Source organism: Lemur catta, chromosome 5, assembly GCF_020740605.2.
Source record: "Lemur catta isolate mLemCat1 chromosome 5, mLemCat1.pri, whole genome shotgun sequence".
In the NCBI taxonomy this organism is placed as follows: Eukaryota; Metazoa; Chordata; class Mammalia; order Primates; family Lemuridae; genus Lemur; species Lemur catta.
Window position 1 is genome coordinate 108,223,752 of NC_059132.1, and position 17,657 is coordinate 108,241,408.

Below are 17,657 nucleotides of genomic sequence, written 5' to 3' on the forward strand. Positions count from 1 at the left end.
AAGCAAATTGTTAAAAAATACTCTAGTTGGTGATAATATTTATTTCTATGTGATTTCATAATAACTATTTTATAATACCATTTTCCAAGAGTGTTTCTTAGAAATATTATCTTCTGATATTATGCCTGGCATATTCTTTTGTAGAAATATTTTATATCCTTAATTCTTCCTCAAATTTATTGAGACATAAAGCAAGAATATGTTTAGTTATTAAAAACTAATGAATCACTTTCAAGGTTTTTTGCAAATTGCATAATTTTATAGACATTAGACCTTAATCAATCAAATAAACAATTATTTGTATAAGAAAAATATATCAGATAGCCATTGAAATGATTATTAAGAAGAATGGGAAATGCATAAAATATACTAAGTAAAAAAGAAAGATGCAAAAATGCATGTGCAATATAATTTCAACTCTGTGAAATGTGTAGGAAAATGAAAAGAAAGGAAATAAAGGAATCAAGGATAGCATTATAGAAATCACTTTTCTTAACTCTATAAAAAACAATTAAAAAAACACCTCCATGCCAGTATAGAAATGTACCAATATAGAAACTTGGCAGCCAGTCCTAAAGAGGCAGGACATGCATGTGTGTGCGTGTGTGTGTGCGCGTGCGTGTGTGTGTGTGTGCACGTGTATATGAAAAAGAGAGAGATAGAGACAAAGAAACAGAGCCAGAAAGAGAGAAGACAGGAGAGGAAAGGCAGAGATAAGGAAAGAAGAAGGCAGGGGGGAAAGAAAGAAGAGAGGGAGAATAGGTGCTGGATCAGAAATTGCCTAAAAGTGCCGGAGAACTTAAAACTTAACTGAATTAGAGGATAAGTGAAGAGAACCACTTACAACTTTCTTTGTTGACATTAGATAATTATTTTTCTCTAATTTTTTCTAATTGGTTTTTTTCAATTTAGTTTCTAGAAATCCTATACTTCCCTATGTAGTAAAAGATGAAAGTTCATATTTTATATACCATTTTAGCTGATAAATTAAGTTGTGCTTTTTACTAAATTTGTTCTTCTGCCAAGGTACCTATTCTGCAGAAATAACAACCTGGCACCTACTAAATTTAACTGAATATTTAGGTTTTAATGTTGTAATTTCCTATCAGTGGGCATATTCATCAATAAGCCCCCAAATTCCTCACAAAGGCAAGCATGAACCATATAAACACAGAATCTTTGCGTCATTGTATAGAATGTTTGGTTTTCATATGGGGAAAACATGAGTGGCAATATATCACAGAGGCAGCATGTCCTATAAAGCTCTGAAGCCAGAACCCATAGGTCTGAATTACATTACAGCTCTACCACTTATTAGTTATGTGATTGTGTTAAAGCCGCTTAAATTATCTCCTTTGTCCCACTTTCCACATCTGTAAAACTAGGCAAATAATATACCTACCTCACAGATTTGCTATGTGGATAGAATGAGTAACCCATGAAGCATCTAGTATAGCACTTGGCACAAAGTGCCACGTAAATGTGAACAACTCTATCTACTACTGCGGGTAAGAGCTTTATATACACAAACATACAAATTTAGTATATATGTGTATATATATCTATGTGGGGGAAAAGAGGGCAATTGAATAAAGACAAAAACCTAAAAATACATGAACGTTGAAATGCAAAAGTTAATACATAAAGTTAACAATAAGCTCATTATAATAGTTCTGTAAATTTTCCAAACTGTTATTCACCAGATTGCAAAGTTGCAATTATCTTCTCCAAATTCTTATAGAGCAAATCAAAATATCCCTAGCATTTCAAAACTAATTTAGAGACAGAAAATACAACCAAACTTCTATTTAATATGGCTTCTAATCTGGGGGGTCTAAAAGCTAATATTTACCAGTGCAGTTTTGAGTACTTTATGTGGACCAATTCAGTGCCCGTGACAACACTATCTGAGGAAGCACTGTTAACAGCCATTCCTATTTCACAGATGAAAAACAAGGCACAGGGAGATTAGAAAGCTATTAATTGGGAGAACTGGATTTGATCATGAGAAGACTTATTCCTCAGCCTGGTCTATTCACCATTATAATAGTTTGTCTAACATGCATTATTATTTTTTTGTACCTCATGATGTAAGAATTTCAAACATTCAGTCAGAAATCCAGTGTGGAGTATATAGTTAATTATGTGACCTACAGATTGAATTTAAACTACATTTTAGTGGGTACTTATTTTCAAAACTAAACATGACACATAATTTTATTTGCCAATGAAATATTTTCTTACACCATTAATTTAAATTAGTTGCAATACAGTTCATCACTCTACTTCTAAAATGTCAAATTAGTCTTTCTATATTATGAATATAATTATTATATTTTGATCAGCTACATTAAAATATTAATAATAGACTCATAAGGTACAACATATATTTACAAATAACATGTATTACATAACAGATTTAAAGATAAATTAAACTTCTGAAGGGTTCCCAAAAGTGTATATTACTGCAGAAGGAGTTTGTAGGACAAAAGAATCATTAATGTGTCTGTCCTAAAATTTTATGATTCTGTATTAAGGTCAATTCAACTTTTAAGGCTTATGCATGAACTCAGTATATGTCCAAATTTTAGAAATCTAAAACATAAATATTAATTTCATTCTCAATGCATATCTCACATTTATTATTGTTCTTTAAAAATAATCATAAATATCCTTTCTACCTTTTCACCCTTATAGAGACATAGTCTATCGATAGCATAATTTAAATGAATGGATAAACAGGGAAAATTCAGTTAATAAAACATTATTTTATATGTAGTCAATGAATGCTTGAGTTTTTAAACTGGCTTTTATAACTTTTAAAAATTGTTTTGCACATGCTGCATACACATCCTACAGTCTGTGTTGTGCAAAGCTCCTTTTTTCCTTCAGTCCAAGGTCTTTTATTGTAGGCAAGTTATTTCAAGTCTAGTTACAAGGACTTCTCTTAGGGTGGTATTATTTGACTATGTCAGTTTATTTACCCTTTTCTTTGCACATTTTCACAAATGACCAGGATTCAAAAATAATTAATACGATTGCTTGCTAGGTATAAGGGAATACTGTGGCTATGAGGAATCTGCCTTAAAAATTGTTTTTGAAATGCTCAATTTGGTTACTTAGTAGGGAAACTTCCCATTCTCAGTGTTCATTAGCAGGAAAATCAAAACTCAAACTCTGAGGAGTGCTAAAACCTAAGTTTCTAAGGTTTTCAGGACATGGTCATTTTAGAGTTTTGCTTTGAACCCTGGCCCTGAACCAAAGACCTAAATGGGTAAAGAAACAGAGATATTTCTGGTTATTCACAGAACAACAACAAAAAACACCACACTTGATATATGATAACATTTGGCCTTGGTGACAGGTGACTGTTGATTTTTCCTTGTGTGATTTAGAAACAGAAACTAAAAGATATTTGATGTCTTTTTTAGCTCACTCTTGGAGCAAAAAAATGTTGCTGGAAGATGTGAAATTGTGCCTCTAAAGTTTATCACTAGTACCAATAACATAAGGATGAAGAGATTCAGCCAAGTTTTATTACATATACTGAAACATAAAAGTATTTTTATTTTAGCCTAAGTGTAGGCAACAGCTGCAGAGAGTTCTCAATCAAGAAATGTTACAGCATAAAAATGCTTCAAACAACTTTGTTATATACCTTATGAATCAGTAAAAATGTAAACTCTTTACTAGTCAGTTACCTTTGCTGGCAGGCATGATTATAACTTGACCTTGCTCAGCCTTCTCCTGCATACAAGTCAGAGATCGCCTGATTCTAGTGCCATCACCGATTCCTTTGGTGGCAGTGAGGGCACATGCTGCAGAATGGCGAAGGAGACAAGAACCGCTCACCAAGCACAGAGCTGTGCTTCATGGTGCTCTGAACTCTAGCCTAAGAGAGGATGACCTGTTTTTGGCTGGTAGAAGCTTGTTCATATATCCCTTACAGGCTCTACAGATCCTTGTGGCTGGCGAGATTTCTATATTATTGTGAGCTTTCTGATAAAAAGCTGAAGTGAACTCTGCCCCATTGTCACTTTGGAAGATGCGTGGGGCTCCTAGCAAGCAGAAAAAATATTATCTGGTATGTAACTTTAGTTTGCAGTTAGAAGACAGTGGTCTCAGTACACAAACATTGATCAAGGGGACGTACAGAAGTGTAACATTCAGTACAAACTCTGAATTTGATCTACCCCATAAAGATAGGCAATTTGCCTAGTCTGATATTATGGAAGTATCCCTTGTGATTGCTTGGTTACTACATGCTGACAACTCATAATTTACTATCCAAAAAATGGAAAAACAGATGAAAATTGGTTTTCAGTTTTTCTGTCTCCAGCCTTGGGTAATTTTCATGGAAATGAAGTTTTCTTCAAACGTTTGCTTATAAGGAAGTCTATATTTAATTTATTTGCTCATTTCAAAAATCTAATGGGAAAATTTTATTTACAAAGTCATATGTGCTGCCTATTTTTACATACTGTGTATACACAAACACTACACATATACATGATTTTCAATCTTTGTATACATTAGTCCAAAACTGTGAGCAAGAATTTGGTTGAAATCATTGAGCTCTCTCCTTTTTAAATTAACTATTAAAGGTCTCATTGGGAAATCTCCTTAGCCAAATCTTAAAGTATTATTGGCAATAATTGTCCTTTTTATTCTTCTATTATTCCAAAATCATTTTTTATTTTTCCCCACATTACTTATTTCATAGAACTTATATGTGATATTAGCATGACACAATGTGTCTTCATTGGGAAGTATATATGGTCATTTTGTAACACAGACAGCTTTCAAGAAAATTTCACTAAACATATTCTGGATGTTACTGGATATCTCTTAAAGAAATGATTCTAGAAAATAAATGCAAAGGTAAAAACATTCTACTCCAAGTTTCTAATAGCAATCCAATATTTTATTCAGACAAATAAGGGAAGTAAAATTTGAATGGCAAAGCAAAATATAAACATGATAATTGTGGTCTTTTCTTTTGGAGCATAATCACTGAAGACATGGCCAAAACCTCAGAACTAGAATGACTATTTTAAGTAGTAATGAGTGAAGATTGTGAAATATAAAAACTCCAAGGATGTCACTGACTCTTGTTATAATTCATAGAAACCCAAAGAATAGAATATAAGATCTTAAACTTTTTTTTAAAGACTTCATTTTTTAGAGCAGTTTTAGGCTCACAGCCAAATTTAGAGGAAGGTACAGAGATTTCTCCCATAGCTTCTGCCCCCACACATGCAGCCTCCCCCATTATCAACGTCCGCCACTAGAGTGGTACATTGTCACAAGTGATGAACCTACATTGATACTACTACACTGAAACTATGGATTCTGAACTGTTTTAAAGCAGAGTGATTTTCTACTTTCTTTTATCATAGGATTACAGAGTGAATATTTTTCTTCGTCAGAAATGGAATGATCCTCGTCTTGCATATAGTGAATATCCTGATGACTCTTTAGACCTCGACCCTTCCATGTTGGACTCCATTTGGAAACCTGATTTGTTCTTTGCCAATGAAAAGGGTGCCAACTTTCATGAAGTCACTACCGACAACAAATTGCTCAGAATTTTCAAAAATGGAAATGTTCTTTATTCAATAAGGTGAGTCACAAACAAATTCCTGATTTCAGTGAATTAGAGTATTGTGGAGTTTTTTTACCTTTTTGGTGCGAGTTTTTAAACTTTTGAGCAAGTGCTACTATTGTTCCACTTGAGATCCTCTAATATAGCATTTCCCAAATATGTCTGATCCACAATAACGGGCCCAAGTCCCAGATCTAGGAACTGTATGAGTAATTCTTGGAAATCCACTGTTGTACAAGTGACCCAGGTGATTCTTAACATCAGCCAGATTGTCAAGAGTCTTAAAGGCAAATGGAAAGGCAGCTGAATCATACATCATGATCATATTTTTAAGTATATATATCTCCTTTAAACATTTATAGGTGAAAAAATGTTTAAATTTGTTTGTCTGGAATATATTTTATACAGATTATTTTTCAGATACATGTATTTTTTAATAACTTTGAGTTTCTCTGATCAACTTTTGCATTTTTACCCTACCTGTCTAATTTTTACCCTTTCTAAGATGCTGCCAAGTGGTGATTTGCCGATAAACTTTGAAGAAAGCAGGGAAAGAAAAAAATCACTGTACTATGTAAAAGTGGATGCCAATTAAAATCTTTACCTTTACCTGGAAAAGAGCTTATTTCTGTTTTACCTACTTATTATAGATTTCTCAGAAAACGTGCCTTAGGTTTAAATCTATTATCTACCGTGAGTTGATTTTTGTGAGAGGTGAAAGGTGCGGATCCTGTTTCAGTCTTCTATATGTGGCTGCCCAATTTTCCCGGCACCATTTATTGAATGAGGATTCTTTTCCCTAGTGTATGTTTTTGTCTACTTTGTCAAAAATTAGATGGCTATATGAGGATGGTTTTATATCTGGGTTCTCAGTTTTGTTCCATTGGTCTGTCTCTGTTCTTGTGCCAGTACCTTTTTATTTTAAATTGTATTTTAAAGTATTGTTTCACTTTAGACAGGTTTGGGGTGGCTTAGGTTGCAAAACTATATCGCTGGGTAGCATGGAATAATCATTTTGCAAAGACAGAATGTCTGGACTATTTCCATTGATAGAACTGAAATACAGTATGTGTGTGTGCATGTGTGTGTAGTGTAGTACATCCTTATCCTGTATGATTATGGATATTTGTCTACAGTAAGTCTTACTGGAGTTGGAAAATGTCAACATAAAGAACATATGAGTAAGCTTTTAGTTTTTTCTTATCATTGAACATAAGAGAATATAAAAGCTAGACTACTTTTGGGGCAGGGAGCTTCTTGCTAACAATGTGTCATCAAAGCTGAAAACATTTAACTCTGTCCATCCTGAAAATTTGCCAAATAAGATGAACCTTGTTATTAAGAAGATTGTGCCATTTCAAAAGCATAATTGTACTAAAACATTTAACTGCTCCAATTCAGATGCATTATATTAAAGAATACTAAAGGTTATTTATCATAGTGAAAAATTAAATAATTTAAATGGGATTTATAAGGCCTTTTTACTATGTGCACTGGAAATGCTCAAGTGTTTTCTGTCTTAGAGGAATAAAACTGAAATTATGTCTCATAAATCATGTCATTCATTGTGAATTGCTCATATTTATTCTAATATTTTGAGAAAATCTATGGAATAATTCATCAATGCATCTTTTGTGTTTCAGTATGAATTCAGATGAAACAGATGGTCTCAGCTCCTAGTTTTTGTTTGTTCACATGATCAAAGAAAAAATTCATTTTTTGTGAGTTGTTTTTGGAAATTTCACAGGACTTTGAAATCTTCAAATGCCTCAAATAAATCTTCAGTTTCTTTGTTAACAAAAATTGTGCTAGAAAAAGAAAAATCTTGTTGAATTTACCAGTGGAACATCTGTGATGTTTCATGAGCAATCTGGCTCTCCTGCCTGTTTAAAGGAAGAAGCAGAATGTCCCGGCAAAGGCGACCTACTGAACTTCACATTTCTCCTCATTTCCTCCTTAAACCTCACTAAAACAAGGAAATAAACTAAATAAGGACTACAAATGACATTAATAAACGGGAGGATGAAAGCAATGGGAAGGAAGACTGCAACAGACAAGTGATGACAACATACTTTAGGAAGCTTGAAAATGAGTGCACCTGTGAAAGATGACTTAACAGAATAATTATCTCCAAACTTTTAGAAATCTGAGGCAGCTAGGACTTCAGAGATTGAGGGCTAGAAAAGAGCTAAAAGGAAAATAATTGATTTAAACTTTGTAGGAACAACAGTGGACCCTCTATTCTCGATTTCCTCCCCCATGCTCTAAAGGCTAGAAACCATCTATATTTTTATTTTTTATTTTTATTTTTTTTTGCCTTTTGACTGGAAGGAAAGCAGGACAGAAAACTCCAGAGAGGTTCTTCCAAGAGCTTCAGGAGTGGGAACTCTAGGCACAACTGATGCCTTTCATGAGGCATCATACCAAGAAAATGAGGATGACATAAGGTCTGTACACTGAATGGTGACCTTGCCCACCCTACAATAGCTGAAAGCCAGACCTAAACATCTTCCACTAAGCAGTAGATAGAAGAATATATCTCTGGAAAAACTATCTCACCCAAGGGAAAAGACCTACAGATACTGACATTTGGGAAACCTCTGGGTCTGCTACTAATTGAGCTCCAAATAGTTTTTAGTGCCTCATTCTTAAATATAGAGATACGTTTGAGGACATGTTGTAATATTTCTTTTTAAGTAGAGACCAGAAGAAACACCAGAAAGATTTTTTAAAAAGAAGACAAAGGAGATAAAAAAAAAAAAAAAAGAAACAAAATTAAAGGAACGAAAAGAAATGACTCAAAAGAAAATGCAGGGAGTAGAGACCATTAAAAAAAAAATCTCTGGACAGATGACCAGTTACATGCATGAAATAAGATAGTTCTAGGAAAGAAAAAATAGGGACATTCAGTGTATAATAAAAGCACATAGTAAACTAAGGTGGAAAAATAAATCAATAGACTGTTGAGAAGATGAAGTGAAGAAATCTTCCAGAAAGTAGGATCAAGACACAAATAAATAGAAAATAGGAGAGAAAGGATGTAAAAATCAGAACATCAATGCAGAAATCCAATATCTGACTGGAAGGGAAGAATAGAAAAAAGTAGAAAACAGGCTTCCATAAAAAATAGAACTGACATATTACCTGCTGTGTTTAACTACTGAGAAGGATTTTGTAGTTCTGAGGGGGAGCTGAATTTGAAGCAGTAGTAAGAATATGGAAACTGAAGTGATTGTTAAAATGAGATACTTATGAACACTAGAAAAAACAAAATGCTATACAAGAGTTGTAATTATAGCAAACTACCAAGCTGAACCATGAACAATCATTGCATATTCATAACACATAAACACTGAATATTAGTTTAACCACAAATGTGTCTATAACTAAATTTTGAGAATTGGTAGAGAGTTAAGTATACATGGACTATGATATAAGGGAAATAAACTCTTATTTTTCCCTGTAGGAAATTAATAGACAATTTCAAATTTTAAAAGTCAATCATAATATTACAGCAACTTTGGGTGTTTGATTGTGAATGGCAGACAAATAGGTAAAGACAGGATACCTCTGGGGAGCTAGAACTCGGGTAGGGATGGAAAGGGCAAAGTTTCACTGATTTTTATATGTTTTATAGAACTGTTTGAACTTTTAGATGATATAGATGAATCATATTGATAATTTTTAAATGAAGTACTTTTTAAGTGACAGCTTTAGAGCCAGATATGTGACTCCAGATTGTCAAGTTTGGGATTTGGTTATGCCCTACTTGTAAAGTTAGCCATGGATGCTGACTGAAGCCCTGAGTCAGAGACAGAGAAATTGATAACTCATTATAAATTAGCAGCATAAATATCAGCATATGTGCCTTACTTCTCCCCTGTCCTCAAGTCTCGGTGGAACAATGCAATGAGCCGGGATGAATATAACACACACAGTGGGTCTATGTCACAACTATGGAACACTGAGTTTGGGGAACCCACTACTTTTATAGCAAGCTGTAAGCAAGCCTTCTCTTTGCCCAAGTGAACAATGTTATCTCATCTCTCAAAATTAGCAGCTTCATAAACAATTCCAAGAAATGGCTCAGATAAAAGAATGGTTAGGGCCTTGCAGACTTGGCATACTAGCAAGAGGTATAGGAGAACCAGATCCAGGCTCTGCTATTTACTAGCTGTGATTTGGGGCAAGTCTCTTTACTTTTGAAAATTTCCCTTTTTCTTATATAGTGATAGTTATAATACCAATTACCTTGAGCCTGAAATAAAGTACTTAAAACACCCAGCACAGTGCTAGGCATACAATAGGCACTAACGTTGTTGTTTTTATCTTTCCAAAAAGAAAACAAAACAAAATTTAAAGCATAAGTTCTGTTGTTTCCCAGAATCCATAAAATCAGCATTGTATGGACTCTTGTAAGTTATTAATCTAAGCCTCGGTTTTATCACTTATAAAATGCAGATGGTAATATCCTTATCACAAGGTAATGGAAGCACATCACAGGCAACTAAATATTATATACTATTTACTTTACTAATACTTGCAACTTTACTACTTATATTACAGAACCATTATTGCATTAAGAATCAAATTTTATGCCAAAGATGCTATTCACAGCAACTTGTCAAAGATCATATGATTTCAACTTTTATTTAAGCTAAATATAATTGTTTGAAATTCTATTGTGAATAGAATTAAAGTTTACTTGTATAATATGTATTTATTTTTTGAAGGTTGACAGACGTTAGTTTTAAATAGGAAATCAAACTTACTTTGACAGATACTTTTTAAAATGCTATTTGTTCAAGGGAAATCAATTTACAATGTTATAAAATATATGTTGTAAGGAGGATTTTGCATGTGTGTGATTATGTATGTTCTTGTGAAGAGGTCCATAGCTTACTTACATCACCTTCCTAAATACTGGGATTGCCTTGGTGATGGGTCGTTGAGATTTATTTTGTCTCTATCATCAGATGACAACCAAACTCCAGAATTAGTTCATAAAAGCTAATTCTAATCTCCCTTCTACTGCTCCAACAATCTAATGTCCCAAGAGTTATTTGCTTTTTATAAAATCATTCATAATAAAGTACCCAACTACTCAAATATATAAAATCCATAGGGAAATCCTTATACTTTCTATAGTTTAATTATATTTCTCTGATTTCTTTTGGAAGAATTATTTATGTATGTTTTATTCTAACTTTAGTAACAAATAGTGTATACAAGATATCATTTCTTATGTTTTAAAATTTAAAATGGCTTATTAATTACAGAATCAATTTTCATGAAAAATGTTCTGATGCTTTTCAGAGGCAGTATACTTAAAAGTTATTAGCATGGGATCTACAACTAGACTTTCAGGGCTGCAAATTTAGCTCTAAGTTTCCTCAACTCCAAAATAGGGTAAATATCTCTTATCTAACTCATAAGCTTGTAGTACAGAGTCAATGAATTAACGTATATAAAATGTTTAGAATAGCGCCTTCCACACAGTAAATATTATAAATGTGTTACCTAATAAGAAATCACAGACAATATTTCAAAACTATTAAGTTACTAATTAAGAGGCCATTAGTTTTATGACACTAAATTTAGAAATATTAAATCTAATAAAATACATATTTTTATAAAAAGTCTATAATAAGAATCAGAAAAGTTTTTTTAATTCAATTAGTGTTCGAGGTAGACTCCTTACTCTAGGCAAAGCTTGTTCAAAAATGGGCAATAACTGAATTTTAATGAGGTCAATTGTTTGACACAGATTACAGTCATCTTTTTTAACATTACTGCTTCACTAAGCCAAGCCTTCCTAAGGGAAAATAAGAAACACCATATCCTGTTTACGTGTCTTGTCTCAGAAAGAGAACTGAGTGTCCTTCTTACACAAGAAGACATTCATTTTCAAAACAGTAGAATGTGATTAATTGCCTCTTGATTTTGTTTCCTTGTGATGTGGTCAGGACATATCTTTAATTCATATGTAATGTTTTGATAAAGAAATTTAGTATCACACCCACCAAGGTGACACATATTTTTCATCAATATGCTGTTAAAGGAGCAATTGTATTGTACCTTAAACAAAAAGAAAGAAAAGTCAATAAATAGATCTTTTTCAGGATACGATTTATGACAGCAGTTCTATGAACTGTGTTTTTCTTTGCCAAATAATTCCTTTCAAGTGCTATTTTTTTTAAGAATTATGTAATGTCTCTCATTTTATGCCAGAAAAATAGCCAGGGTAGGAATTTGACATCACATGCATGGTGAGAGCGTGGAAAAGATTCTGAGAATGCCATTTACCTCCACACAAAAGGTCACAGAATTAATTCTGCAAGTCAACATTTGAAACTGCCTGGCTGAGAGCCTTGGATATTTGGAAAATGAATGTGTGTGCTCAAAATGTACGTGTGCATACACTTCTAATAAACCCTTTCACAAGGCAGAGAACATTGTGTCCAATGTTACAACTGCCTTTTAAAGAGAGAACTTTGTAAATCTTCACGATCATACTTACAGGATCACTTAACTTAGCTGAGCAAGGAGAAAAATTGGTTTTGAACATTGAACTCTATGAATTATTTTAGCGTGTAATGGCCTCTGATTCAAATGAATTACTGAACAATCCTCCTGAGACATTTAAAAAGTCAACAGTTTCACATGTCTGTCCATTTATGTCTTTCAAATTATGTTAACTAGACCTAACACACTAAGAGTATTCACTGTAGAATATACATTCTTACCACTTTATGTCTCTGGTCTACATAAAAATGGTATTTTGGAGAATGTAGTTATATGGAGTAGAGCTGCTGGTTATTTTTTGCTAAAGCTTAAATAGTTCTCATATGTGATTTGATTCAGGCATCTTTTTGCAGACACTATAAAATTTTGGGCAGGGGCAAATGAAGGAGTCTAGGAGTCGTTAAATGTATTAATAATCATTAATAATTAGCATTTACTGAGTGTTTGCTGTGTGTCAAGCACTTGTCTAAGTACTTTACATGTATTAATTCATGTATTGCCCACAGCAACTCTCTGGAGTAGGTACTATTATTATCTTCATTTTAGAGATAAGAAAACTGCAATATAGGGAGGTTGAAGTAATCTGCCAAAGTTTAAGTAACTAATCCACCTAGGGTGCTCACTAATACCACTAATCCCACTAATACCGAATTTCAATGGGAATACTTTCAATAAAAGAAGCTGCCTAAAGAGTTCTCAATAAAGAACTTCATTTGAATAAACTTGAGTTTGGATGTAGGCCCCTCTCTCTCAGCCCCAGGAACTACAAATTCTTGGTAGTTCCTGAAGAGATCTGGATAATATCATCTTCTAACACTAAGTATTCAAGGGTGATGATTTATCTGGAATACCAACATACTAATAGGTTTTGGAAGTGGGGGGAGAGCCTTCCGAATGAGCAGAATGCTGATATGCACCCCCCAGGTTATCCTTTGTGTGAAGGGAAATCAGAAGTTTCTTTGATGAACACGGAATTATGTCAAAGATATTCTAGATAGCTATTTCTTGACTCTTACGAGATCTGGTGAAATGCCCTAGGAACTTGACTCTAATAACTAAATTTTAAGTACTGCTGGATGTTCCTGACAACTTCTTTCAGTACAAAGACGACTGAAAGTTGTCACCTGGGATTGCTTCCTTGTGCCCTGCTTTTCCAGGTTCAGAACTCCAATTCCCCTGGTATACTTGCCTCTCAAATATTCCATGTGATTTTGGTGGAAAGATACCTTTTGGCACTTGATATTCATTTTATAAAACCCACTCTCAAATTTATTTTGGGGAGGGGTCTCTTCTGGATATGTAGACTCTTCCAGACATCCACAGCCCTCTCTAAAGGAATAGATAGATAGATAGATAGATAGATAGATAGATAGATAGATAATGACGGTATATTTATATATACAACTATCCCCCACCCTGCAAAAAAAATACAAGAGAACAGCTTGTATTTATTCTCTTATATACAAGAGAACAGCTATTTAATAGTAAATAACAAACCTAAGCTGGAGAAAATTTTATTTGAATTGATGTTAGTCATTACCAAAGCAACAATGTTTTCCCTAAACAACAGAATGTTAATATGATGTGATAAGTTTCCTTTAAAAATAATTATATTGAATTCTTTCAGATTGACATTAACACTTTCCTGTCCAATGGATCTTAAGAATTTTCCAATGGATGTACAAACATGTATAATGCAACTGGAAAGCTGTAAGTATGAAGACTTACTTTTTCAGAATACTTTTAAAATATAATAGATATAAGCTGTTAATGGATTATGTAGATAATTTATTTTGTAATCATTTTGGTCACATATTTACTAAATAGGCAGGTGATCTTTCACCAAGTATTGAAAGTAATGATATCTATCAATATATGTACTCTACACTATGAGAGAGAAACAAATTAGGATGTTGAAATAACAGTTTCTAAACTTGAAATCAAATATGTGTCTCTATACATATCATCAAAAATAAAAAGGATGATAATCATTAAAAACAAACTACCATTTTTTATAAAGTGCCTCCTGTAGACCAAGTATTATGTCCATATTACTTTTTATCCTCACAACAAAGACACTGTTACCCTCATGTTTTCAGATTTAGAAGTGGGCATCTTGAATGATTGAGTCTTGTGCCCAGTTCACAGAGGGGATGATGATAAACCATCTGCCTCCAAAGCCTATGCTTCTTCCGTTAACTGACATTTATTATTTTAATATTAGTCTGCTGAGTACGTTATGTACATTATCTCAGGAGAAAAGAAATTTCTCACACTTTATCACAGACTTATCCAAGCTTTCAGGGGCTCCTCTAAATTTCTTCTTTCAGAGTGGATCCATATGCATCACTGATTAATGTTAACACATGAGAATTTCACGTCCTTCTCTTTTTCTGAACTTATCTATATAATCAACACTCAATTAATTGTTTAAAGTGTTTAATCCCATGAAAAACATGATCAATACGCATTATTTTTTCGTGGCAGTATGTGATAATCAGGAAAAAAGAGAGAGAGAGAGAGAGAGATCTGTTTTGACATATTCCTTGATGAAAATCTGAAGGTGGATCTTCAGACTTCAGGTGTGAGAGGCGGGCTTGTAGTGTGGGGGAAGTGTCACTAGATGGCGTGCCTACCTTGTGGGGGAACGTGACCATCCCTCACCTTCGCCGTGTTCCCATTTGGTTTTTAAAGAAGTGGAAGTATCTATTTCTTTAATTATAACTCCTTATTATAAAATTTAAATGGATTATTTTTATAAGTAGTTCTTAAATAGTAAGCATACATATGGATAAAGTACTAAAGTAAACTAGAGGAAATTAAACTAAAATTGGGGGAGCTACTTAGCAACCAATATAAATAGGGAGGAACAACAAGATTCTCAGCAGTGTAGATTTTGAAATTGAAGAAAGACAATTTGGGGACAAGATGATTATGTATCTTGGTTGATATTTTAAACACATATTAGAGTAGACAGAAAATACAGCAAGTGCAAAACAGTCTACTAGTGCCCTATGAAGCCAATGATGCTGGATGTTATTCAATAGGCAGTGAGAACCTGTTCAAGATTTAAGGAGCAAGAAAATTATAATATTTGATCCTTGCTATGTCTCTTAAAGATTATTTTAGCCAAATGAACCAAGAATATTTAAGAAGTTTTCATAATGGTCCAGCAAAATGTATAGAAAGTAGGGACAAATGGGGATGACATGGAAGATGGAAGCAAGAGAGGCTGACACACCGCGTATGTGAAGGCACATTCTCTCTGCCTTTCGGTCAGAGCTAAGGAGCTTAGATGAATGGGATCATACTAGAAGCGTTAATGAAAAAAGGGAACACATGATGAGAAGCAAATGTTGATGGGGATACTGATAAACCCAATCCTTATATATTTGAGGTTTGGGAAATTTAGGTCTAAAGGCAAAGGGAGGACTTACAAGTGAAAATAAACTATTAAAAACCATATACAAAGTGGTTCAAGGAATCAGATGAAAGAAATAGCTGAAGAAGAAAAGGAAAACAAAACACCAACAAGAACAGACTTTAAGAAATGCTTACATTTAGAGGTTGTTGGAAAAAACTCCAGACAAGGGGTTGTCATAGATAGCAAATTAAATTCAACATTATTCGATCTCAAAGCAGAAGAGACTGTCAAGATCTGTTTAACTGTATCAAATGTTGCAAAAATGTTTTTTAAAAACAGATAACTGACAAAAGAGCCATTGTTATTGTTGACAAAGACAAATGTAATTAGAATGATGAGGGTCAAAGCTGGATTCTTAAAAAGTTTTTTTTTTACAGTGATAAGGCAGTGTGATCAGGGAGTGAAATCGGTTAATCCATGAATGTTAGTTATTAAAGAAAGAGTACAGTGCCTGAAGATGAAGTAGGTCACTGAGCTTCTTTTTTAGTACAGGAAAGCTTACTAGGGCTATTTCGCAGGACACAAGAGCTGACATGACAAGACCTTTCCCGTGTCTGCCTTCCTCAGAACATTTCCAAGCATCTACATCTCAACACGGGAAAAGAGAGCCTCTTATCCCTTTCCCCCTTGTTTCTTAAATCCTTTGTAAGTGAGTTGCCTCAAGAGATCCTTTAACATTTCAGTCACTAAATGCTTCCTGCCCGCTTATTAGAAATTAATTTAGTTCACACAGAGATGTTTATTAAACTCCTTTAGCAGAGGCTAAGAAAATCCTGTTAGTCAAAGTAGAAGCTACTGAAGTCAAATTTCTTCAAGGTGTTTTTCTTAAACTCTCTTAGGGTAATTACTTATATCTCTCTTTTCCTTTCTTTTTTTTCTTTTTTCTTTTCTTTTCTTTATCTTCTCTTTCTTTCTTTCTTTTCTTTTTTAATAGTGGCTTAAAATGGCAAGTTAAAAGATTTTACTTTTTTGGTTTGTTTTTTGGGGGGTTTGTTTGCATCTCCAGATGTCAGGCAGATAAAGTTAAAAAAAATTTAAATGAGTTGAAGATGTTTCCCTTATCTAATATAAAAACCTGCCCCATAGTGTGCATATTCCACAAATCTCAACAGAGTTTTACCCAACTGCTTTTAAAACAGCCAGAAGTTCAGTATAACATTTATTCCTCTGGTTTAGAACATACTTCATCCAACTTCATAAGAGAATTCTGGGATAAATACTATAAATGTTTACTTTTGGATGTGAAGAAAATGTGTTTATTCCATTTATTTCTATTTCTAATACTCCTTTTTAACTCTCAAGATCAGCTAGAAGGCACAGGCCGGTTCCCATAACTATATGCATCTCCAAAATTCATGTTAATAGAAACCTAATAAAATGACAATAAAAATATTAAATCACATGCACCACAGAAAGAATTCTGCAATGAAGCTTTGTTTTTCACTAAATGTTTTAAATTTGAGCCCCAGTTTTTATGTGCAGTTGTTGCTTACAATAAGTGAAACTGAGGAAAGTTTCTAGTGAAGATAAACTATTAAAGTGATTACTAACCTTCCTTCTCAGGATTAGATTGTATTAATTTATTGAACTTCAGATTCCACTGCATGATCTTTTTAACATTTTTTTTAGCTGTATGAAGTAGAACATAAGGCTATGTGTTCAAAAGACAAACTTCCATTTATATCACAGTTTTACTTAAAAATATATTTTATACATCAATCCATTTATAAATTATTTGGCATTGACACAAAATAAATAACAAATTTATGAAGGAAGGAAACACAGCTATATCATGACCTACTATGCCCCTAAGGAATGTACGGTGGAAACTGGGGCACAGGAATAGGGCTAAGGAAAAAACTCAAGATTTTTAAATTTGCAGCTCATTATTTATATTCTAAAGAAAATTTCTAACTGGACAATTTTTTGCTAGTTGATAAAAGACATGAAGGATTTCTTAATCATGAGAAAATACTGGATAATGATTTCTTAGCATCATTATAATAAAGCTGTGCTACTAAGAGATAAAGGTGACAGGATACATAAGCTATCGTCATATCCATAAAGGGTCTAATTCTGTAATTCATATCTAAAGAGGAATAT

At 33.3% G+C, this 17,657-nt stretch overlaps 1 protein-coding gene across 2 annotated transcripts in view; it reads left to right on the forward strand.

The window, feature by feature from the left end:
- GLRA3 (glycine receptor alpha 3) overlaps nucleotides 1-17,657 on the forward strand; it is a 121,848-nt gene that overhangs the window by 52,282 nt on the left and 51,909 nt on the right. For both annotated transcript variants that reach the window (XM_045552476.1, XM_045552477.1), the window contains exons 4-5: nucleotides 5,400-5,623; nucleotides 13,758-13,840. In XM_045552476.1, coding sequence (XP_045408432.1) covers nucleotides 5,400-5,623; nucleotides 13,758-13,840 — 307 coding nt within the window. The remainder of the gene's footprint in view (nucleotides 1-5,399; nucleotides 5,624-13,757; nucleotides 13,841-17,657) is intronic.